Source organism: Ruditapes philippinarum, unplaced genomic scaffold (genome assembly GCF_026571515.1).
Source record: "Ruditapes philippinarum isolate M1 unplaced genomic scaffold, ASM2657151v2 ctg11263_1_1_1_1, whole genome shotgun sequence".
In the NCBI taxonomy this organism is placed as follows: domain Eukaryota; kingdom Metazoa; phylum Mollusca; class Bivalvia; order Venerida; family Veneridae; genus Ruditapes; species Ruditapes philippinarum.
Window position 1 is genome coordinate 28,831 of NW_026856459.1, and position 25,738 is coordinate 54,568.

At 33.8% G+C, this 25,738-nt stretch overlaps 2 protein-coding genes across 7 annotated transcripts in view; one reads left to right on the top strand and one right to left on the bottom strand.

Annotated features, from left to right (window-relative positions):
• LOC132746626 (putative uncharacterized protein DDB_G0282133) overlaps positions 1 to 17,903 on the bottom strand; it is a 31,108-nt gene extending 13,205 nt beyond the window's left edge. For 2 of the 6 annotated variants that reach the window (XR_009628005.1, XR_009628004.1), the window contains exons 1-7: positions 17,784 to 17,903; positions 11,036 to 11,175; positions 8,480 to 10,578; positions 7,768 to 7,880; positions 7,212 to 7,335; positions 6,028 to 6,165; positions 3,275 to 3,314 (exon numbers count right to left, since the gene is read on the bottom strand). Coding sequence is in view for 4 of the 6 variants with exons in the window: in XM_060735843.1 (XP_060591826.1) it covers positions 3,279 to 3,314; positions 6,028 to 6,165; positions 7,212 to 7,335; positions 7,768 to 7,880; positions 8,480 to 10,578; positions 11,036 to 11,165 (2,640 nt within the window). In the remaining 2 variants the exon portion in view is untranslated. The remainder of the gene's footprint in view (positions 1 to 3,274; positions 3,315 to 6,027; positions 6,166 to 7,211; positions 7,336 to 7,767; positions 7,881 to 8,479; positions 10,579 to 11,035; positions 11,176 to 17,783) is intronic. The other 4 variants (XM_060735843.1, XM_060735845.1, XM_060735844.1 and 1 more) reach the window with 2 other exon arrangements.
• Positions 17,904 to 18,150: 247 nt separating this feature from the next.
• On the top strand, positions 18,151 to 25,732 carry LOC132746628 (uncharacterized). Its single transcript, XM_060735848.1, has 3 exons — positions 18,151 to 18,306; positions 22,652 to 22,770; positions 23,549 to 25,732. The coding sequence occupies exons 1-3, from the start codon at positions 18,243 to 18,245 to the stop codon at positions 24,845 to 24,847; spliced, it is 1,482 nt and encodes a 493-aa protein (XP_060591831.1). The 5' UTR covers positions 18,151 to 18,242; the 3' UTR covers positions 24,848 to 25,732.
• Positions 25,733 to 25,738: the final 6 nt, after the last annotated feature.

Genomic DNA, 25,738 nt, shown 5'->3' on the forward strand with positions numbered 1-25,738 from the left:
TTCCATTGAATTCAAATTCTATATACAGACAGCAGTTGTAAGTCACATTTTGTTTTAAAAAATGCAAATATAATGAATTGATAACATATAATAAGTAAAGAGGTAATCTTGAATATGGTTTTCACCTAATTATTGACCACTCTAGCAACAGGTATTAATACAAACATGAGGCAATACAATAAGTCATAACAAGAAACATGGCAATGCCACGAAACCAGGTTTTCAATTGTCACCATTGTAGATAAATATGTTGTATTTGAAATACAAATACAAGCAACAAACAATGTAACTATGTGCAATGTAAAACATGAATAATGTAGGAGGAATTGCCACAGAAGAAGTGTTCAATATATATTCTGTATAAGGAAAAAAAACAAAGGGCCATAATTAGGTAAAAAATTATCCAATCACAAAACCCCGAAAATATGCGCCAGGGCACTTGATGACAAAGCTTCTGTGAAAGTTTGAACAAAATCTGTTGAGAAATGTAGGACGAGTTCAGCACAAAAGAATTTGTTCATTATATATTGAAATTTCTGTATAAGGAAAAAAAACAAAGAGCCATAATTAGGTCAAATATTATCCAATCACAAAACCCGACAATATGTGCCAGGGCACTTGATGACAAAGCTTGTGAAAAAGTTTGGTCAAAATCCGTTGAGAAATGTAGGACGAGTAGCGCACGAATGAAATTGTTCACTATATATTCTATGTATGGTAAAAAAACAAAGGGCCATAATTAGGTCAAATATTATCCAATCACAAAACCCCAACAATATGCCCCAGGGCACTTGATGACAAAGCTTCTGTGAAAGTTTGGTCAAAATCCTTTGAGAAATGTAGGAGGAGTTGCGCACAGAAGAAATTCTTCACTATATATTCTATATAAGGAAAAACTAGAATTGTGTCCAAAGGACACGGATGCCCACACTGACAACATTTATATGGTATATAGTGAAAAAATCGACAAAGGGCCATAATTCTGTTAAATTTGGTCGCAGCAAAAATTCCCTCCTTTACTACCATCTACACATTAAGGTTGTTCATCCTTGGAAGTTTAAGCAAAATCTGCCATCCAGTTTAAGAGTTGCGTTCACAAAATTTCTATATAGTATATAGTGAAAAAATCAACAAAGGGCCATAATTCTGTTAAATTTGGTCGCAGCAAAAATTCCTTCCTTTACTGCCATCTACATATTAAGGTTGTTCATCCCTGGAAGTTTAAGCAAAATCTGCCATCCGGTTTAAGAGGAGTTGCGTTCACAAAATTTCTATTTAGTATATAGTGAAAAAATCAACAAAGGGCCATAATTCTGTTAAATTGAGTCGCAGCAAAAATTCCTTCCTTCACTACCATCTACACATTAAGGTTGTTCATCCCTGGAAGTTTAAGCAAAATCTGCCATCCGGTTTAAGAGGAGTTGCGTTCACGAAATTTCTATATGGTATATAGTGAAAAAATCAACAAAGGGCCATAATTCTGTTAAATTTGGACACAGCAAAAATTCCTTCCTTTACTACCATCTACACATTAAGGTTGTTCATCCCTGGAAGTTTAAGCAAAATCTGCCATCCAGTTTAAGAGGAGTTGCGTTCACAAAATTTCTATATGGTATATAGTGAAACAATCAACAAAGGGCCATAATTCGGTTAAATTTGGTCGCAGCGAAAATTCCTTTGTTTACTACCATCTACACATTAAGGTTGTTTATCCCTGGAAGTTTAAGCAAAATCTGCCATCCGGTTTAAGAGGAGTTGCGTTCACAAAATTTCTACATAGTATATAGTGAAACAATCAACAAAGGGCCATAATTCGGTTAAATTTGGTCGCAGAGAAAATTCCTTCCTTTACTACCATCTACACATTAAGGTTGTTCATCCCTGGAAGTTTAAGCAAAATCTGCCATCCGGTTTAAGAGGAGTTGCGTTCACAAGATTTCGGGACGTACGGACAGACGGACGTACGTACGGACGGACGGACGGACAAGTGCAACGCTATATGCTCCCACTCTGTGGGGGCATAAAAACAAAGGGCCATAATTAGGTCAACTCAAATATTATCCAATCACAAAACCCTGACAATATGCCCCAGGGCACTTGATGACAAAGCTTCTGTGAAAGCTTGGTCAAAATCTGTTGAGAAATGTAGGAGTTGCCACAGAAGAAATTGTTCACTATATATTCTAAATAAGGAAAAAAAACAAAGGGCCATAATTAGGTCAATTATTATCCAATCTCAAAACCCCGACAATATGCGCCAGGGCACTTGATAACAAAGCTTCTGTGGAAGTTTGGTCAAAATCCGTTGAGAAATGTAGAAGGAGTTGCGCACAGAAGAAATTGTTTACACCCGACCGCCCGTCCACCCGCCCGCCGACATACCTCAATCTAATAACCAGTTTTTTCCTTCCGAAAACCTAGTTAATAAAACATTGTTAGAGAATTTAAGGTGTTAATGTTGAATACAAAGAGGAGGACACGCCCACACATATACACACATTTGAGCCGCGTCACGACAAAACCAACATAATGGGTTTGCGACCAGCATGGATCCAGACCAGCCTACGCATCCGCGCAGTCTGATCAGGATCCATTCTGTTCGCTATCAGTTTCTCTACTTGTTATAGGGTTTGTAAGCGAACAGCATGGATCCTGATCAGACTGCGTGGATGCGCAGGCTGGTCTGGATCCATGCTGGTCGCAAACGCATTATGTTGGTTTTGTCGTGACGCGGCTCATTTGATGTTCTGTTTTCAGTCTGGAGTAATGGAGTTAGTAGCATGTTCACTACGGATATTAAATGTCCATAACCAGTTTTACATGAAGCAGATTTAGACGTAAGCTAACATCTACATGTGTAACACAAAATATTCTTGTAATTATTCTTACACTACATGTGTAGTTTGCAAAATACTGATGAAAATTAGAGCACCGTTTAATATAAATATTATGCTATAACAAGTCAACAATTCAGGAAGTATTTATTTAGCAGCAAAACATTTTTTTTAAAACAACAGAAATAAAGTTTAAAAAAAAAAGAAAAATTGGATGCGGTTTCATTTTTTTTTTTTACTTACTTACTTAACTTATACATTTACTAAAATAGTTTTACAACAAAGTTAACATTTTGTATAATTTTGTATAAAATTTTAGTCACTGCTCCTATTTACTTCTTAATTTGATTGGCACTATTACAGTGTATAGCAGAAACTTTGTGTTACACATTTTAGTGAGTTATGTTAGTAAGGCATTAGATTCAATAGGAGTTATTTACTTGCATTTTTGTTTGGCTTCGAGACAGGGGCGGCTTGAATCTGTAGTAAATATATCACAACATAAACTAAACTAACTAAAACAATAACTAATTCAAACAATAATAACATAAAATGGGTTTAAAAACTATGTGAAACTTAAACTTGGCACCCGGGCAAAAAGTTGTCAAAAAACAAGAGGGCCATGATGGCCCTGAAGTCGCTCACCTGTATATAGGCCCCCAGAGCGGGGCCAGTTTAAACCCCAGGGCTTTTACTTGAACAAACTTGGTAGACACCCATTAGAAGATGTTTTATGCTAAACATCTAAGGTCTAGATCATTGAGCTTTTAAAAAAAAAGATTTTTTAAGTTTTAACTATATTCATATAGTTAAAAGCAATGACACCCCTAGGGCGGGGCCAGTTTTGACCCCAGGGCTTTTATTTGAACAAACTTTGAAGACACTCACTAGAAGATGTTTCATGCTTAATATCTAAACTCTAGCTATTTGGGTTTTTTCAAAGAAGATTTTTAAGTTTTTGTTATACACATATAAGGAAAATCAATGTCCCCCGGGGCAGGGCCAATTTTGACCCTAGGGCTTTCATTTGAACAAACTTTGAAGACACTAACTGGAACATGTTTCATGCTTAATATCTTAACTCTAGCTATTTGGGTTTTTTCAAAGAAGATTTTTAAGTTTTTGCTATACACATATAAGGAAAATCTATGACCCCCTGGGGCAGGGCCAATTTTGACCTCAGGGCTTTTATTTGAACAAACTTGGTAGACACTCATTAGAAGATGTTTCATGCAAAATATCTTAGCTCTAGCTCTTTGGGTTCTTTAAAAGAAGATTTTTTTAAAGTTTTTACTATATGCATATAGGGAAAATCAATGACCCCCTGGGGCGGGGCCAATTTTGACCCCAGGGCTTTTATTTGAACATACTTGGTAGACACTCACTAGAAGATGTTTCATGCCAAATATCTTAGCTCTAGCTCTTTGGGTTCTTTAAAAGAAGATTTTTTAAGTTTTTACTATATGCATATAGGGAAAATCAATGACCCCCTGGGGCGGAACCAATTTTGACCCCAGGGCTTTTATTTGAACAAACTTGGTAGACATTCACTAGAAGATGTCTCATGCCAAATATCTAAGCTCTAGCTCTTACAGTTCTTTAAAAGAAGATTTTTTAAGTTTTTACTATATGCATATAGGGAAAATCAATGACCCCCTGGGGCGGGGCCAATTTTGACCCCAGGGCTTTAATTTGAACAAACTTGGTAGACACTCATTAGAAGATGTTTCATGCCTAATATCTAAGCTCTAGCTCTTAGGGTTGTTTAAAAGAAGATATTTAAAGATTTTTCTTTTGGTTGCCATGGCAACCAGAGTTCTGCATGGAATTAAATTCTTTGAACAATTTTTAAAGGTGACCACCAAAGGAACATTCCTGTGAAGTTTGGATGAAATTGGCTCAGTGGTTTATGAGGAGATGTCATTTAAAGCAAAAGTTTACGGACGGACGGACGACGGACGGACGCACGCCGGACGAAAAGCGATCACAAAAGCTCACCCTGTCACTTTGTGACAGGTGCACTAATAATGATAAATAGTGCACAGTGAAAATTAAAATGCACAATAAACAAAATAGAGATAACGCTGTGTACAGAACATAAAGATGGCTCTGTTCAAGTTAATGTGAAGGTGAATGCTGTATAAAAATATATTCTGATTATATATTCAGAAGATGTAAGTGATGGTTCTGCAAAAGCTTGCCCTATGTGATTTTAAAACTTTACCAGGCTGCAAAGATTAACTGAATGCCAGAAACCTATTAAGCATTGTACAACAAAATATCTTCAGTGGAATTATCCATTTCTCAATCTGGACAAAACATTCATAACTAGAAGGGATTTTTGTCACAAAAACAAATGATATGCTATATATACAATGCTGTTGTTGTGCATTTATTTTATATATTTATATGTGGCTTTAGTTAATCAACATGTATAATAATAGTTTAATTAATGATAATATACACACAGTATTGTAAACAGATGTAATTCATTTAAACACCAAGTGTTACATGCAGATACATACATGTATATATATATATATATATGTATAAGGAATATCGTAGTATCCTCATCAGCCATTAGTGTACTGCAGGACTTTCATTGCTCTACTTTTAACTTCCCTAACTTTTGATAGTTACATGTAACTAGCGTCAAAGATTTGGTAAATATAACATAATAATGTCTTACTCAGACAAAACTGTTAAATACATCATGCATATATACATGTACACTTTACATGTTCCAAAATTAAACTATATGAGAATTTAAGACAACCAATAAGGATGGTAGATATATAAAGGGTCACACAATACTACTTGTGAACATAATGATAGTGTTATAAATTAAAAATTAAACTGATGTCTTATTAAAAGCAACTAAATAAAATATTAGTATGAAATAAAGGAAATAAACAGTAAAACAAATGAGCCGCGTCACGACAAAACCAACATAGTGCATTTGCGACCAGCATGGATCCAGACCAATCTGCGCATCAGCGCAGACTGATCAGGATCCATGCTGTTCGCTATCAGTTTCTGTACTTGTAATAGAGTTGGTAAGCGAACAGCATGGATCCTGATCAGACTGCGCGGATGCTCAGACTGGTCTGGATCCATGCTGGTTGCAAACGCACTATGTTGGTTTTGTTGTGACGTGGCTCAAATATAGTTTCAAATATACTGTTTAACTTACCTGAGAAGTTGAGTTTATGGAGGAAATAGATGTCTCCACCAGGACATCTGGTTTGAGAGGAGCTTGGCCTTTCGTTGGTTCTAACAGGGTCAGTCCTGCCGCATACACTGGTACAGGTGCTTTCTTGTGACCTATCAACTGTTAATATACAAATTTTATAATGTTTAATACATAGAAACTATGAATATTTTAACCCTTACCCTGCTGAACCCTAAAATGATTATCCTTTGCTTTCAGAATACAGCCAGGCCAGCCAGGGCACAAGATTGAAGAATACTGCCAAGCCAGCCAGAAAACAGCCAGGGAACAAGAATACTGCCATGCCAGCCAGAATACAGCCAGGGCACAAGAATACAGCCAGGGCAGCCAGAATATAGCCAGGGAACAAGAATACAGCCAGGGCAGCCAGAATACAGCCAGGGCACAAGATTGAAGAATACTGCCAGGCCAGCCAGAATACAGCCAGGGAACCAGAGTATAGCCAGGGAACAAGAATACAGCCAGGGCAGCCAGAATACAGCCAGGGCACAAGAATACAGCCAGGGAACCAGAGTATAGCCAGGGAACAAGAATACAGCCAGGGCAGCCAGAATACAGCCAGGCCACAAGAATACAGCCAGGGAACCAGAGTATAGCCAGGGAACAAGAATACAGCCAGGGCAGCCAGAATACAGCCAGCAGATCAGTGCAGTCTGATCAGGCTTCAACTGTTGGTAGCTATACTTTTGTATACTGATATTGAAATCCCGTTCATAATATAAGACAACAATATTGGTGACTCCACAGATACTCCCTGTATGATGTAGCTAATTTTAAAATCAAGGCTCAAGAATTATGACTATAATCTTAAATACATGACACTGTGTGAAGAAAAGTAAACATCTTTAATTGTATAACTAAAGTGACAATGATTCTATCAACCTCAGACTACATCAAAGTGTAGAGATCCATTTAGTTTATACAAATTTATTTTAGTGCGCTTATGTTGGCAGCTATAAGCTTATTGAAACACCCTCGAATCTGTTCCTGGAACCAACCAGTACTAAGTAATGAATGTAAAGTTTCTTGCTCGATTTGAAAAGATATGAAAAGTCATTGGATGAACTCTGGTCAGATCTTGAGTCAGTTGGGAAATGTTTAAAAGCTATATCTACATATGTCTGTTTTTCAACTTGTTCACTTACTATATTTTTTGTGTCAATATGGAGTGTAGAAAAAAGTTGAGAATTCCACAAAGATTTGGTCCACTGGTATGAGAGAGCCTCTGTTGTTTCCCGACCTTTGACCTGACCCCAAACATGAGAAGTGCTGAAAATAAGAAATGAAAAATGGTCATTGTTAATTTATTTGAAATCATATGCATATTTTAAGAATTAGGAAATGTTTCAAAATTTCATATTTTTCTCTACTTATAGTATGAAAACGAAAAACAAACACCAAGAAGCCATATTTTTAATGAAACCCCAACTTAAAATTATAAATTTTTCGTTAGAAGTTTACATACATTGTACCAGAAGATTGGATCTATGAGTTATCAAATATTCTCAACTTTAACACTATTATTACTATTATGCCTTCGAGCTCTAATCGGGTCACAACCATGTTTCTTCATATGACACCACAGTGATTTTTCTCACTTAATTGGGAAAAGGCCTTAGCCTCTTGATTTTGGGAAAAACTTGTTTCGCAATCGAGCTTAACTTTTTTACTTAATATGTTTAAACCAAACACTATTAGTACCTGTCAATATGTAAATCTTGTAATTCCCCGATGTTCATATCACATACTTCAAAGTCGGAAATCAGGGCAGGGAAACAAGTTGTCACCGCATATAATAATTTCTCATGTTTTGTCTGAAATATCAATATCATACAATATACTTGTACATTTATCCATACACCTGTAACAACAGTTAAATGTGTCAATTTACGTATGCATTTATTATAGACTTATTATAGTTTAAAGGAACTCCATAGAGGTCCAAAGGTCTTAAAATATAAAATTTTAATTTCTTATATAGATCAGCTGGGGCACTTTATACAATAAGGTATGCAAAAGATTATTAAGCAATATACTCAGAAATAAATTAGCTATTCTTATTTATTTAGTCCACTTTGAGCAAAATCATTAAAACGTTTTTCAATTTTGGGTCATTTTTCACAACTATAATAATTATTCTTGGTCTAGACCTGCATGTCACAAAATGGAGCATTTGCTGCATTAATCTTGAAAAATTATTTCTAGTCCATTCATATCAAAGAACCTCACTTGAGTTAATCTATGAAAAGCTGCATTATTTTAATGATTTTTTGCTCAAAGTGGACTAAAAAAATTAGAAACGCTAATCATGTTTATTATTGTTCTATCAATGAACGTTTAGATAATTAAAGTAGGTACCACAATTAACCCTTATGGTGTAACAAAAAACCAAAGAAAACATTTGATTATGTACCATATTGGCCAATTTTGATGATTCATCAATTTTATGCTGTGAAGGAACAGTCTCTGATACAGCTGGTGCACTATTGTCCCCTCCTTCAAAACCTGCCCAATCATCTTCCTCTTCATCAGCTTCAGCAACAGTCACAGTTTGTGGCTCTGAAAATGCTGCCCAATCATTTGTCTGCTCATTACTGTCAGATGTTCCGTCAAATGTTGCATTAAAGTCACCAAATTCATCAACAGGATCTGCTTTGCTGTCACTCTTTTCAGGAAAAGTTGTATTAAAATCACCAAATTCTTCATTATTTCCTTTCATTTCTGAATTATCTGAAATTGGTTTTGAATCAAAACTTGCATTAAAATCACCAAATTCTTCATTATTTTCTGCCATTTCTGGAGTATTTGAAATTGATTTTGAATCAAAGCTTGCGTTAAATTCTCCAAAATCTTCATCCTCATCTTGTACCTCAAAATTGTCATTATTTGACTTTGTTTCAGAACTTGCATTAAAGTCTCCAAATTCATCCGAAACTACCTCACAATTAGCTGAATCAATACCACTTCCTTCTACTTTTACAGATTTAACATCAGTGGCACTAAAGTCACCAAAGTCATCATTCTCTTCATTTATAATAGCTTCCTCTTTATTTTCTTTTACATTTATATCATTATTTTCATCTTTGTGGTGATGATTTGAGTTGTTATTATCACTAACTGGTATTTCTTGTAAATGGTCATCAGAGTTATCAACATCTACACTATCATCTTTAGTAAGATTTAAATCTTCAGCAGATTTTAAATTATTTTCAAAAGCACATTCATTGTTATGTGCCACTTGTTCTGTTATATTTCTATCTTCATCTGACTTTGAAATCACTTTGTGTTCATTTTCTGTCTCATCATGAATATCTTTCACATTTACACTTTCGGAATCACTTACATCTTCATCAGTAATTTCATTTGCACACTTATCTTCAACAGAACTTGACTCTTTGTGACTTAAATTAACATTTTCATCTTCATCATTTTTATCTGCATTGGTACACGTAGCTCCAATGGCATCTTCAACTGTATCCTCAGATGGTACAAGTTTACTTTCTATATCATCTTGTTGGTCCCTTAATTTATCATTCTCTATATGAACAGTTTCTAATTTTTCTGACTCTTGTTCTGTTCTTTGCAAATCATTATCACAACCAATCATTTGCTTATCCAATGGGGTCACATTTTCAGAGCTGAAATTTCCATAGTCTGAATTATTTCCTTCATTTTCTTCCTCTTCAGCATCTTGCCTTAAGTCAGGAATGTCTTCATTGAGATCTGTCCTATCTACATTTTGTTCATGACCAGATTCCTGATTAGAAATATTTGAGACTGAATGGGAATTATCACTGCTTGATAAACTGTTTACTGTATCTGAATCACAATTTGGTATCACAACATTAGCACTTGTATTTTTCCTATTTTCTACTGTCTCATTGTCAGTTATTACATTACCTGATATATGTATGTGGTCATTTTCAGGAATGTCTTTCGGTGGAATGCACTTAATAGAATCATCTTGAACTTCAGTAACACAAGTGTTTTCAGAATCATTAACAACATTGACATTTTCCTGAGTATCTGACACACTATCATCACAAGGTATTGTCATCCCTGCATCAGGCTTACTGTCTGAAATTTCATTTTCTTCTGAAGTCTTTTCTATCTTTTCTGATAAAGTACATGACAAGTCATGAAGAGGTTGACTTTCAGAGGTACTAGTACCATCAATATTGTTATGAAGATGATTTACACCTGAATTTTCTTCACATTGAACAGGTGATACATTGGAGCTATATACACCTGAATCTATTAATGGGCCATTTACATGATTGTTTATCTTGTTTGTAGTTGTGTCAGTAGTCTTTTTATCATCTGGTGAATTATGTGATATGTTAATTGATTCAGGTCTCTGATCATTCAACTGGGGTTTAGAGAATTGCATGTTGGCTGGATCTTCTTCATTACTCGGAAACATTGCAAAGTCAGCAAAATCATCTGCATTCTTTGAATGTGAATCTGAGTTTAAGTGATCTGGTATAGTGGTATCAGCTTTACCTGTAGTGTCTAAAAATATTAATCAAATTTTTAATTTTTGACAGTCAATAAATTTCCAATTGCAGTCACAACATTTAGGAGAAGAAAAGTGAAAGACTTTGGGGCTAATGGATGGTATTATCTACAAGATTAGGTTTTTAAAAACCCAAAAATGTTAAACTTTGGAAGTGGAAAGTAAAAATATTTACTGTTAACTTGTAATAAAATGTACTTATTCCCTGAATTGGGGAGAGATAAGTTGTATCAAATCTTTCCTTTTTAGAAACAAAGGTGACTGACCTATCATTTTTATATTCTTTTTCTAATTATTTTGAAAACTTTACAGGTCTGACCAAAATTCTTCTAGCCATGGGCTAGCAACTAAATAGCAGAATTCAATTGTTACAGAGGTAATGTACAATGTAAATGCATTAACTTTTGCTTAACACTGTAACATGCTTATTTACAGCATGTTAGCAACATTTACCTGAATGGGCAAAGCTATTGTCACTTGCTGAAGTGAATGTTCCAAAATCATCATCATCCTCCCACTCAAACCCGCCCCCTTCATCCATAGGAGGTGGTGATGATGACACCATTGGTATAATATTAGACATCTTGTTATATCTGAAATATAAAATTTACAACAGGTTTATACATTGTGAATCATCGTTGAATAATATAACAAGCTGTGAATATTAAAAGCTATTTCTGTTGCAATACAATGTTTATACATGTAGTCAGTGATTTTTCTCACTTAATTGGGAAGAGGCCTGAGCTTCTTGATTTTGGGAAAAATTATCGCTAAAATTGCTGATTTGGGAAGTAAAAAAGCTGGTTTAAGTTCAGATTTTTGGGAAAACTGCATGATTTTAAAGAAAATTTCAATTGAGAAGAGGCCTTTTTTCGGAGTCTGTTATATAAGTAGGAAATCACTGGTAGTATACCAAATGAATTAATTGTAGAAATAATTCTCATTGCCTTAGCGTAATATGCAAAGTACACATACTTGTTTTCACATTTGTAAATTATTTGGTAAAACTTTATTTTGCTAGGTCAGTTGTCTAACATACTATTCAACAGGGTGTTTATAATAATTTTATCTTAATTTAGTTCATTTACATTATTTTCCATTAGTGCCTGGTAATATAAAATAATCTTATTCTAAATATCATTTGCAAACACATTATAATACAAATTCTGTCAGCCATATTGCTAATATAATAACTTGCTCAACATGTATTTGATAAAATTGAAAACAAAAAATAAAACCCTGCATGCATTTAATTAAGACAGAATGATTGTCTAAAGGTCATTGCATAAATTGATGATTATCAATTATAACACAGCTAGATTTTTAATTTATGTTGCTTTTCGTTGGATTGTAGTGACACTTATACAGTTTTATATACAGAGCTACTATCAATTCATTAAGAAATCTTTTTTTTTAAAAAGGAAGTTTGCAGTATTTTAAACAAAAATAAAACAGCTTTAACATACTTTGCCAAATTTAAACCCGAAACAATTTAAACGATTCCGCCATTATGGTTTCCCACTATGTTTCTGCGGGGGGAATTAAAAAGATATATTAAAAAACCCCTAAACCTAACCCTGTGTGGGTTTTATACGGCCAAAAATGGCAGTTTCTAAGTGCATTGAAAAAAAAAATTTTAGCCGCAATGGGTTTTAAATTTCAAAGTACTGAATTTTTGTCAAAAGCCGATTTGAGGCTTTGCCACTCATTATTAAAATTAAAACTAGAAGTATTGTTTTGGGGGTTTTCACAACTTAATTTTAATTTCAGGGTTTCTACTAGGCATTTTTATTTAAGAGTCCCAGGGACTCGTGCTCATAAAATATGAGGGTCCCAGAGAAAAATATGAGGGGTCCTAAATCATTTTATTACTTTAAAAAAGTAAGGTGTTACTTATATATATTGTCTAGGGTATAATTCTTTACATTTATATAGCATTTGTTTCAACTACATATGCAATTTTTATTGACCTTTGTTAAAATAAAATAAAAATATACACCATTTATTATTTATTGTTACTTTTTCATTTCTTTCATTTGGCTGAATGTTTTGTGTAACTTGCATAAAGTCAAGATCTTTCACATGCTGGTCCGACTAATTTATCAAATTGTTTAACTGCATATACGTCTTGATGACGGACAAATGTATCTGCTATTTTGGAAGTTCAAACATCCATTTTCAGAGGCAAATGGATTACATTTTATGGTTGAGACGCAACGGCTGCATTTCATATCCGTGGTCGTCTCGTTTTGGACGAGCCACGGGTAAGTTAACTTAGCCACTTTTCATTAAAATTGGGGGAGCAGCCGACATGTTTTACGAATTATTTTATAACAAATAAAGTTTCCTTTTAAAAGGAAAGGCTTGCACAGTTGTGCCTTCATCCCAACCCTTTAAAAAAAATTTTTTTTTTTTTTTCAATTTATTATCACAATTTTTTTTGAATTACGGTATTTGAATATCATAAAGTGTTAACTTTATTTAGTTGTTTTTTTTTTGTAAAAACGAATATTTTTTGTCAAAACGATTTGAAATCTATTCTCTATTGTATAAAACTTATAAAGAAAATAATCAATCATAAAAATACTAACTATTCTATCATACTGAAAAGGAAACAAGTGTGGCACATTTCATTTCCAGAGAAATCATTCGTTTTGGCAGTTGCTAATTTCATTTATATAGGCATCTTTATGGACAAGTAAATGCACTAAAAATACTTCGTTAACGTGGTACCAATTAATAAGCATGTATCAACTATGTTTACACGACCACAGATACGATGCGCTAACGTGGTAAGGTTAATAATGATATGCATGGGCTATTTTTAGATTACCGTCACTGCGTTCATTAGATCTAAATATAACTCGATTCAATGCAATAATATTCTGTGTGATTTGGTAAGCAAGACCACCCATTTTTTTTTTTTTTTTTTTTATTTTTTTTTTTCTGGAGACGTAAACCATCCTCTATTGTATCAGGTATAGATATGTTAAAATATACGTACCTGATTGTAATAAAACTAATACAGACAAAAACAATTATAAAAGAAACTAACTTTTGGCGTCTTGAAAAAAGAATTGAAACGGAACAATTTCGTTATAATTTATTACGGTTTTAAACCGATAAATCAAGTAAAAATAGAAATCCTATTTATTTATCCGAAGTAAACTAAAATAGCTTAGATTTCCGTAATATTACTTCGTCTGATTCCGCAGTATGACGGAATCGCCCGAATTGTCACGATTGCAATCGGAACTACATCGGCTATAATCATTAAACCGAAGAGTGACGGAAAGGGCCAAAAAGTTGCGATTGGCACGATTGCAGCTGGTTTCTCGTTCAATCATGCACAAACAAATGTAAGCAGGAAACCACCTAACCGGAACAACTTTTCCAAAACAAATGGGCTTGCAGCCGTGCAGACTGGGGCGCTTTTTTAAGGTCGACTAAATTCTAGTGTGCGCCGTTTTTTTTCCGTATTAAACTGTAATTAATTGAAAGAAAGATAACTCTGCTTTATTCAATATTAGAACCCGTCTACCAAATTACGTCATTTCCTTTAAAGAAGCGGAAGGAATTTCCATATGATATTTACGGAGGAAAATTTAATTTGGTTTAAACAATATTTTTATTTCAGCAAATATATATATATACACAATATATTACAATAAAATGCAAAAAATTTAATTTGCGTCCCCATGGACGCACACTTAGAGTAAATGAGGGTCCTAGGTTACTATTTTTGCGTCACGGACGCAGGAAATGTGCGTCAATAGAAACCCTGAATATAATATTATTAGCTAACTTAACGGTAATGCAAGTACCTGCAAGAAAGTGATGGTTTAAACTTAAAGCACTTTCGCCGGAAGTACTGCAAATTTAGGGAAATTGACTAATCGCAACTTTTTTTATCAAAGATACGACAAAAGCTGAGGAATTCTAAGTGTAGTAATTGAAATCAGATGCTCAGACTGGTCTCCAGCGCACTTCTATGGGAACCATAATAGGACAAAGAACCAAAATAAATGGAAGCAGTGTATAGAATATCAAATGAAAATTTTAAAACAGAAAATGTGAAAAAGAAAAGATTATTTTATACTATTTCACTTTTGATGAGCGTCTACATAAATCAGACTATTGCTAGCAGACGCTTGCTAAATAACACTTCCGGTGAAAGAATGATGTATAAAATCAGAAATTAAACATTAAACAATTATAAATATAAAAAGTTACTTTAACATATCCTTTTTGACATATTAGCACATTAAAAAATATCGTTAAAACAACAACTGTGATTAGAGATTAACAAAAATGGTGGACAGGATTTTCCAAACGCAGACCCATACGCAGTGGTCCCCCTTTACGTTCGGAGATCAGACTTCCCGAAATACGTCGGTCCGACGGACATGTCCGATAAATTTTGATCAGGTCCGACGAGTTTTTATTCCGGATCGGTCCGACTGTCCGGCTTTTATCCAAGCCGCATGTATACAAAATGGCGTCGGCTAAAGGTGCCAAACCTTGGAAAAATAAAAAAATCTACGTCAGAGGAACAGGCAGAACAGCAGTAAAAGGATAAAAAGAAATAGACCTGAGACAAAATTTATGAAAATTCGAAGCGAGGGAGACAGTGGAAATCGTTAGGTGTTATGATAGGGAGGAGATGAAAATGCGCTGTACAGGAATGTGCCGATTTTTTACAGGCGAAAAAAATTAAAAACAAAAAGTTTCTTAGAAATGCAAACACAAGTTATTCTTTGATTTTGATCAATTTTAATTTGGTCCGACAGATTTGCCGTTTCGGTCCGAACAGATTTTCATGGGGTTTGTCAGACGCGAATGTCCTGAAGTTTGTTTTCCAACTTTCGGAGAAAGTCTGGGATGATTTTCCGGAATACTCTGAGTGCACCGATGATAGGTTGAACAACACCAATTTATTCGTTTTGTTTACGGTACAAAATACCTGCATGAAAGATCTGGTTTACATGCACATTAACATTATGCTAAAATTATAATTCATAAGAGCTTTCCACGTCATAGGTAGCACCTAATTTTATAGCAAGCTCGACGAGCTGGCCCGAAGGGCCTGCTTGCAAAGCGAGCTTTACGGTAACGCGAGTACCTGCTAAGTGATGGTTTTGAAAACTTTCGTCCGAAGTACTGAATTGGACACATCGCAAAGACTTTTCGAAATGTGTAAAAGATAAACGATAAAAACTGAGGAATTCTAAATTGAAACGGATGTGTTAGACATGGTCATTCGTGCACGTCTATGGGAACCATAATTGGACAAGGGAACCCAGAATAACGGAAGCTGTGTATAAAATATTGAATGAGAAGACAGTTTTTTAAAATGAAAAAATTGAAAGGCGCCATTTTGTTTGAAAAAATCTGAATAAATAAAAACCAACAATTTTTTTTGTCGAAATTTTGTTTGTGAAAACTAATCTAGAATAAAAAAGAAAAATGGTCTAACTAAGAAATGAATCCGAACACCAAATATCTTTTATTCAGTCGTTTGAACGCTGTAACAGGACGTTTAAAGTATTGTTTATGTGACTCACAAATGTAAAGGGCAAACAGCACGTGCAAAACAAAAACAAATCAAGTACGCTATTTTAATGTCGCAAACAGTTTTAAGTTTTACATTTATTCACTTATAATAATGCTTTATTTCGCTTGAAACGTTTCAAAATTCTCTCTTGTTTTTCATTTTAACGACAGGGGCGGAGCCATATTTAACACAGTAACGTAACGTCACACGCACTCGTCACTGCATTTGAGATTATTTCATACTATTTCACGTTAAAAGTACATCGAGCTAGCTTTGAGGCTTTGCCTTTTTCATATTAGTGAGCTCGACGAGCTGGCCCGAAGGGCCTGCTCGCAAAGCGAGCGTTACGGTAACGAGAGTCCCTGCTAGATGATGGTTTTGAAAACTTTTGTCAGAAGTACCAAATTGACACATTGCAACTTTTCGAATTACAAGATAACGATAAAAGCCGATTTACTCTGATTGAAAAGGGAAGTGTAGACTGGTGTCCTGCGCACTTATATGAGAATCATAATAGAGCAAACAGGACGTTTCGGCCCCAAACCAAATCGGCCCCAGTCGAAAAATCGGCCCCTGGACGTTTCGGCCCTTTTCCGCGAGACGTTTCGGCCCCACTATAGTGTATTGCCTTGAATTGATTAACAACAATAATTAAATTACAATTAAACAAATTAATGAAATAATTCTTTGAATAATTATTTATTAATCCTTATGATATCTTGAACCATTTAGATATTAACGTAATGTTTTTAAAAGGTGTTACAACAACAATAAGGCCGTTTACTTACCTATAGAAACAAACACTAAAACTTCTTGATTAAAAGTTACTTACAATTTTTCGCTTTAGAAACATTATATTTGAATCTTAATTAAACTATAACGGTAATTCTTCAAAGTGTAACTAATTAACTGTTTAAAATAACTTTTATGCTTATTGGCCAGTATTTGTTTTTGTGTCTTGCTTCTAAAATCATTCAAATACAATATCTCTATAATAGTGGTTTATAATTTTTTGTGTGTGTGTATTATATTTTTACAAAATAAAGTTTATGTTCTGTTTCTGTTTTGTATTGATTACTTTCCCCCTACTACTCATAATAATCTAGTTTTATACTAAATATTAAATATATATATTAATTGATTAATTTTTTTATTGAAATGCTATTAATATATCGGTTTAGAATACATTACTTATTCTGGGGCCGATTTGGTAAAGGGCCGAAACGTCTTGGGTAGTTTGGGGCCGATACGTCTTGGGGCCGAAACGTCTCGAAATCATAATAGAAAGGGGGAACCAGAATAAACAGAAGCAGTGTTTAAATACCGAATAACAATTTTTAAACGGAAAATGTAAAATAAAAATTATTTTACGGTTTAAGAAAATCGAGCTCGCTTTGAGGCTTTGCCTTTTTCATATTATTATTAACAATTGACATTTACTCTTATTCTATATATATATATTATCTATATTATCTGTTTTTGTCCTCCGTTTTTCTAAGATAAACAGGTAAATGTATCTTTGAGGTCACACCCTCAAAATTATCATGATTAATTAATCCAAGTATCAATCTTTGTCATACAGCTGGCAAACGCATTAAGTGCAAAACAATAAGATTTAAATAACTTATAAATAAAGGTTAAATTTACCACAATGTCTGGACTTCTTTAATCATGTTTTGACAGAAATGTTAATGCCAAATTTTCAGGAAGTGAAACGTTTGACGAATATGTATAAGATATTGGCGAATTATGCATTGAAGCGTTATCGTCTATCGGTATAACAACACTATAATTTTATTTGATTGATTAAATGAAGGTCAGGACGAAATCAAGAACAACCTAGTGGTTCTATGTATGTTCTGTTTTGTAATCTACAAAGACTATAAAATGTCTATTAATGTATGTAAAACATCAGCTTTACATCGTGTACAGATATAATATATTTAGTGGTGTTCTTAACTGAAATTCAATTATGACGACGTAAGATTTATATAGATTGACCGCTCTGTGTTGGTTAGACGATAAAAATTGTAAAAAATTCAAGCGTCTGTGATACACAAACAAAGATCATTTGCGTTTGTGGTGTTTGCGAATTGGATCTCCAGCATGATTAAATTATGCTTATTGTTCTTGATGGGGTTTTCATTTGTGTTGCCAGCACTTTCACATGGTAATTGATCACCCTTTGCACCGCTTTCTTTTTCACTCAGAAAGATTTTGACTTCCCCGAACTCAACATAGGTGAAGTAAGGTCTCCATAGACTAAAACACACATTGGAAATGAGCAGAGAAGATCAAATAAGTGGTCAATCTTGAAGCACTATTGGCATACTTCACTCTCTAAAATATCTGTTAAATAGAACTTTAGAAACTTTGTATCCCACTTGAATAAGATCATCATGATTATCGGGTTGCTATCTCCACTTCAGTTTCCTGCATGTCAAGCCACATCCATCCCCTGTGTATAAGGATTTATGGTGATGTCAAAGACCAGGTCCGTGAAGCAGGCTACATGTGTATATTTAAAAGGAAATGAAATAGAAAACAATTAAAAATATAAAGATTTCCTTACCTAGAAGTGAAATTTTCAGTGTAACATATTTAGTTGGGCCACGGATTTATATTACAGGGATCGGACACTCCCAGTTAACCGTAGAATATGAAATTAGGTGCTACCTATGGCGCGGAAAGATCTTATGAATTATGATTTTAGCATAACATGTTTAGTGTACATGTAAACCAGATCTTTCTTGCAGGTTTTTTGTACCATAAACAAAACGAATAATTTGGTGGTGTTCAACCTATCATTTGAGCGATCGGAATATTCCGAAAATATCCGAACGCAAAGGGGGACCACTGCCCATGCGTCGGCGTTCGGAAAATCCCGTCCGCCATTTTGTTAATCTCTAATCACAGTTTTGGTTTTAACGTTATTTTTAATGTGCTGATTTATCAAAAAGGATATGTTCAAGTAACTTTTTATATTTATAATCGTTACTATAATTCTTATAAATGAAATGTAGGTTTATTTTATGATTTTGTACATAATTCTTTCACCGGAAGTGTTACTTAGCAGACGCTAGCAATAGTCTGAATTATGAAGACGCTCATTAAAAGCGCACTGATATCTATATTTAGCACAAAAGGATTTCAAAATGGCGGCGCCCATTAACTAAGGATTTTTTCACAGCTCATTAGGTGTAGGATATATATTTTTTGAAATTTTCATTTAGTTTAAATTTGATTTCATTTCAAATGATACACGTCATACATGTTATCTAAGAGCACTACAGCCCTCGCGGGTTCTTCGGCCCCGCTCGGACTTCTGCGTATAAATGCTTAAATATCTTGTCGTGCACCCGATAAAGGTACATCGATCGATAATTTATCGGCGCTAAGCGAAAATGCCCCGTTCGCAACGATCCTACTTTACAAAATACATATAGGCTTTTCCATTTATATCCGATTTTTGAAATTTAAAGTTTATTTTTCAAGAAAATGCTTGTTTATTCAATATCTATTATTTTTTTAAGATTAGACTATCTTGTCTGCCAACCGATTTAGAAATTAATGACGAAATCTGCGGTAAATTTACATTTTTTTTATTCCAGATATTTGAAATTTATTATTACGGTAAACATAATACATTCAATTTCAAAAATAAAGAAGCCAATGGAAGTTATTCACAGTTGATCAAAGATGCAATATTTAGATTTATTTGGTTATTAGTAAATTAATTGGACGCACAATTGTTTTACGGGTTAAATGTACTGCGGGCCTTTACATTTCGCTCAACACGTAAAGTAAATTTATTCATTTTTTTGATACAAGATACTGCTGATATTGTCAATACATGTATTGGCCATTTTCATAGGATATTTAAATTTTCTTCATCATTTATATCATTATTATTTTTTTTTGTAAATCTGTTTTTAGATCCAAATGTTGGGTGCAGTGAAGTAGACAATCATGTAACAGTAAAGTACTCTCGTGTGGCCTGTCTCCGATTCCGGCCTTTTAAATGTCACTCGTATATTTTTAATTATTTCACTCGTATATTTTTAATTATTCTTTTTATTTTAATGACCTGTAGAAAGATATTTCTGATATTTTTTAAATGTAACGCTAAAAAACAATAAAATATCTTTACAGTTTTTGAGTCAGTATATGCGAATATAAAAGTAACTGTTGATTATATTTTTACACATCGCTTAAATTTTTTGAAGTTAATTACTTTTTGAAAGGGGGTTGAATGTACCAGGTAAACAAGTGATAATTGACAAACTTTATTTTCAAACTTTCATTATCAGGTTACATGTGATAATTTACAACCTCAATCTTTAAAAAAATAGAAATTTGAATGTATATGTTGTATAGTGCGCGTTCTTAACTACAGTCCATGGCATGTGGTGGTAAGAAAATGAATTCTGAATAGGATATATATAATACAATGTAAATCTATTCTTTTTATTAACATTATAAATGAAATTGAAAATAAACAACTTAATTTTAATAGCCTTTCTTTGAAAGATAATGAAAATAACACATATGACAAATAATCATTAACAGTGAATTGTGAAAAGGATAACTAATGAAAAAAATCTGTTTCAAAAAAATAATAATTATAAAACAGCTGTCTGTATGCAATAAAAGTTTTCTTTCCCTTGCCAATCTAATGAATTCATCTATGTATGAACGAATGTCTGAGAATGATCTGAAATATATTTAATACACTTAATTAGTAGAATATTTACTATATTTTATACTAATATACAGGTAGATCAAATAAAAATGTTACAAATCATTTGGAAATAATTCACAGAAGTAAAGACACATTTCAAATATGAATTTCTTTAAACAAGAATTATTTTTTTGCAATGGCCACCATTAAACCCGTGTATAATTAATTATCTTAATTCTGAATCACGGTAAATAATTAATGCTTGACGTAAAAAAGGGCCGTCAAAAGTGTAGAGGTATGCCTGAAACAATAGGCGAATATTTTTTAAATTAGGTGCTTTTTAACTAAGCGTCTCAGCGTTCTATCGGCATATTTTCATATATTAATACTTTAGCTGCACAAAATAATACTGTATCAATACATTCATATGTGTATAATTTTTCACAAAGCTGCAATAACACCACATACTCTTGTGAAAATATGTCTATTTCACACTCTGAGCGTTCCGCCATCTCATTCTGTCCACCTTTATCCGATTCCGCGCATGCGCGCGACGGGACTTTGAGCTAAACGAAAGTGTCCGATCCTTGTAATATAAATCCGTGGTTGGGCACTGCCATTTTCAAAATAACTCAATGATAATAGGCAGGGTATTCTGATAATGGAACAATCACAACTTTTCAGATTAATAATAATCTTTGTCGTGTTCTGAGTGAAAACGTAAGGCAAAGCTGAAGCAGTACATGAAGTAACAAATGAAACCTTTAAAAAGGAAAATGTAAAATAAAAAAATGAACAATTCTTTTAACTGACTTCCCTGTTGATAGGCTTTGCCTAATTTCATACAGGGAAGTCAAAGGCCTTTGGCTTGCCCGGCTATAGACTACACATATATTTAAAAGAAAATGAAATTAATAAACAATTAAAGACTATATAGAATTTTATACCTATCAGTGTCAGTTCTAGTCTGGCGGCGCCATTTTCAACGTAATTCAATGATAATTGGAGGGGCATTCGGATAATGAACAATCGCAACTTTTCGGTTACTAATAATCGTCGAGTATTCCAAGTGCAAACCGGAACCCGTGCATGAAATACCAAATGACTTTAAAACATAATTTCATATTATTAGGTAATTTATGCAGGAAAGTTTTTAGTCCTGGGCTTAGGTTTGCCCAGCTATAGACTACATTTGTATACTTAAAAGGACATCAAATAAAAAACAATTAAAAAAAAATGAATTCTATATCTATCAATGAAATTTTCAGTGTCAGTTCTAGTTGGGCGCTGCCATTTTCAATGTAACTCATTGATAATTGCTGGGGTAGTCCGATAACGGAACAATCACAACTTTTTATCTTAAGAAAAATAGTTGAGGTGTTCCGATTGAAAACAGAAGCGGTGCATGAAATACCAAATGACACCTTAAAAAACAAAAACTGTTAAATAAAAATGAACACATTTTTTTTATATCTGACTTCCCCATTCATAGGCTTTGTCTTAACTTTCATATTAGTAACATATATCACATTTTGCATGGTTTATGTGGGCCAGTAAGAAACAAGGGTAGTACCGGTACTGATTCAGATTGTATAAAAACATTTTGTCCTTATTTTCTATGAAATGCATTGACTATTCTGATTCTAAGAAGGTTGAAGTAAATAATGGGGTTTGAAGTTGAACATTTTTGTAAATTTAGCAAAACTTTGAATATTTTCAACAACTTTCATGCAGCTCTGACATTGTGGTAATATTTCAAGATGACTGGCTTAAGGTATAAGTATACTAAATTTTTTAAAAAATAAAAAAATGAATGATATACATGTAATTTCAGATATCAAGTGGATATGGCTAGCTGGATCAGAAGGATCAAGTGAAGTAACAACACCAACAAATCCTGGTGGAAGGAGTGGGGCTGCCTCAGCATCCTACTGGGAACAGGAATTCTTCAAAGTATAAAAACTCTCAGATACTAATTATTCTACTGCACATACATGTTTGTTTTTAGCTCAACTATTCGAAAAATAGGGAGAGCTATTGTATTCACCCAGACAGAGGCAGACTTTTTAATTTTTTGTGTGCTCCAAAACTATTGAAGGGAATGGGTTAAAACTTCACACACTTGTTCTCTGTGAGTTAACTTTTAATTGAGTTATGTCAAACACTAAGAATAGTGGAGTGCCCTGAAAGCAGCATGCCTCCAGATTCATGCTTATTTCATGAAAATTTTGAAAATGTATTTAATACTAAAATTTTTTGAAGTGAACTGGCACTTACTATCCACCTGAATTACCCAAAAGATGTCAAAATATACATAATTACCTCTTACTGTTTTAGTATCGTAGAAGAATTATGGTGGTTGATAATGCAAAATCAGTCATTAATCGTACATAAGATGTAAATAATTAATTAAATATTGAATCTTTTTACATTTCTTAAGATCTTAATACATTTTTCTAAAGATTGAATTTCTTGAAATATTTTGGCTCATATGGAGGCGTACAGCTTTAAGACTACTCTTGTTTTTTTTTTATACATACTTGTAAATTATGTTTTTGCATCTTCTGTTTGTTAAAAATTTCAAATGTTATTCATTGCCTTTGAAATTACATTTCATAATTCTGATTTTGCAAAAGTAAAGACTATTTTTTAAGGAAATTGGACTTTTGCATCATATCATTCTAGTTTAAACTTGTAACAGGAAATATTCAAGGTATTTTTCTTCTTTCAGGCTGTCTGGTTGTTTGGTGGAGAGTTTCATGTTGATAATAGTAAACCAGGTTTAAAGAATGACCTTTGGAAGTACAGTATGTTATCACAGTCGTGGAGCATGATTCACAATGGTACAGGAGAGAAGATTTTAGAAATTCCAATTCGTCGTCAATTAGCTGCTTCTTGTTCGTTGACAGAAACTTATTTTGTATTATACGGCGGGCTTGGTCCGGGTGAGAAAGTATTAAACGACACCTGGATTTTCTATGCAAAAGATAGTAAGTGGTACACTTTAGAAGATTTTCGTATCAAAGTTGGTGCCAGTAATATGTCTGGTAATAGTTGGCCTGGTGCTCGCGGAGATATGTCAGTATGGTGTACTGATGAGTACATGTATGTTTTTGGTGGCTTTAATGAAGATAATGGGCTGCATCATGATTTATGGAAATTTAGTTTATCAACATTGTCTTGGACTGAAGCAAAATCATCAGCAGAGCTTCCAGCTGATCATGAATTTGTGAAGCATCTAAATTATCCTAGCGGTAGATCAGGGGCCACAACTTGGGTATCAGGTGATAAACTCTTCATGTTTGGTGGGAACATTATGGCAAATAATCTGCGATCAAAGCATATGATGGTAGGAAACACTGGTGATCTTTGGGAATATGATATAAATGAAGATTTATGGTCATATCATGTTGGTTCAAGGAAAGTTTGCAATACAGCTGCGAAATACGGGGAGCTTGGGTCAGCTTCTATTCTTAACTTACCTGGCTGCAGGAGACGAGCTGCTGCATGGACTGACGTGGAGGGTAATTTATGGATGTTTGGAGGGGACGGTATAGACAACTCTCAAGCTTCTTTATCAGTATTTTCTCATTCTAAACTACTGTCTGACATTTGGTTTTATGATGTAGCAACTAGTATGTGGACCTGGAAAGGAGGTGAGAAATTAGGTGATCAAAAAGGAAAATTTGGAAAGAGAGGTCAAAGTTCAGAAGATAACCTTCCAGGATCAAGATGTGAGAGTGTAGCTTGGGAGATGGAAAATTATTTCTATTTATTTGGGGGAGTTGGACATGATGCACATGGAAAAGATGGTTATCTCAATGATATATGGCAATTGGATGTTCACCTAGACCAGTCTGTGTACCGTAATGCCCCGACTGCTGGACCTGTGTTTGCTATGATTTTCTTCAGCTTAGGACTGGTCATCTTTGTATCCGTATTATATCTATTTAGTAGAAGATATTTCCAGGTAAAGCCAGGCTCTAGTCGTGTTAGCTACAGTAGAATACCTCAAGACCAAGATAGTTAGGAAATAGTTAAAACATTAGATGAATTTTATGTTAATAGCTGATAAATACATGAAGACATACTCTCTTAAAACAATTGTGATAAACCTGGTTTATGTTTTGGTAGTTACACCTTAAGGGGTCACATGTATGTTGAACAAAACAATTTAGTATTGCCTAATTGTTTACTAGTACATAAATAATAAACCAGATTTATAGGTAGTTAATTTGATTTTTGCAGTTTCATTTGTATGTTTTGTTCATTTTTTTGTATGAATATTTCTTAAGGTACACTATACAGTACAATAGGATTCTTGTATGTTTATAATGTAGTGTTTCTAACCTTGTTGGGGGCCTCAATGGTCAGGTGGTAAAGATCTTCTCTGACTATATCACTTGGTTTTCACTGATCTGGGCTCAAATCCCATCTGTAACTTCTTTCATGTGAGGAAAATTTCCAGCTAGGTTATGAAAGATTGATGGTTCTACTCATGGGCCCAAATGTGCCTGAAGTAATCTAGGAAGGGGTACCAGTGGTCTTTCTCCATCAGAAAAGCCGGAAAGTAGCTACATACATATGAACTTTACAGTATTGGTGTTACTTAAAACTTAACATAACTTCATGTAATTGCCAAATGACAAAAAATGAACAAAGTTTAGGTATAAGAATAACAACTAATATTGATATGGTACCTATAATAGTTATCTTGAGTAAAATACATTATTTAAGAGTTTGCTATATTGAACATACAACATGAAACAGAAGCTTAAAATGAAATCACATGATGATAATTTGTAATTATCTCCCTTTATCTATTTTTGTGGTAATGCAACCAAGATAGGATTATGAAACAAAAATTCTGTGGTAACAAGCAGTTTTTAACCTAGAAAGGTGAGTGAGGAATGTTTGTTTT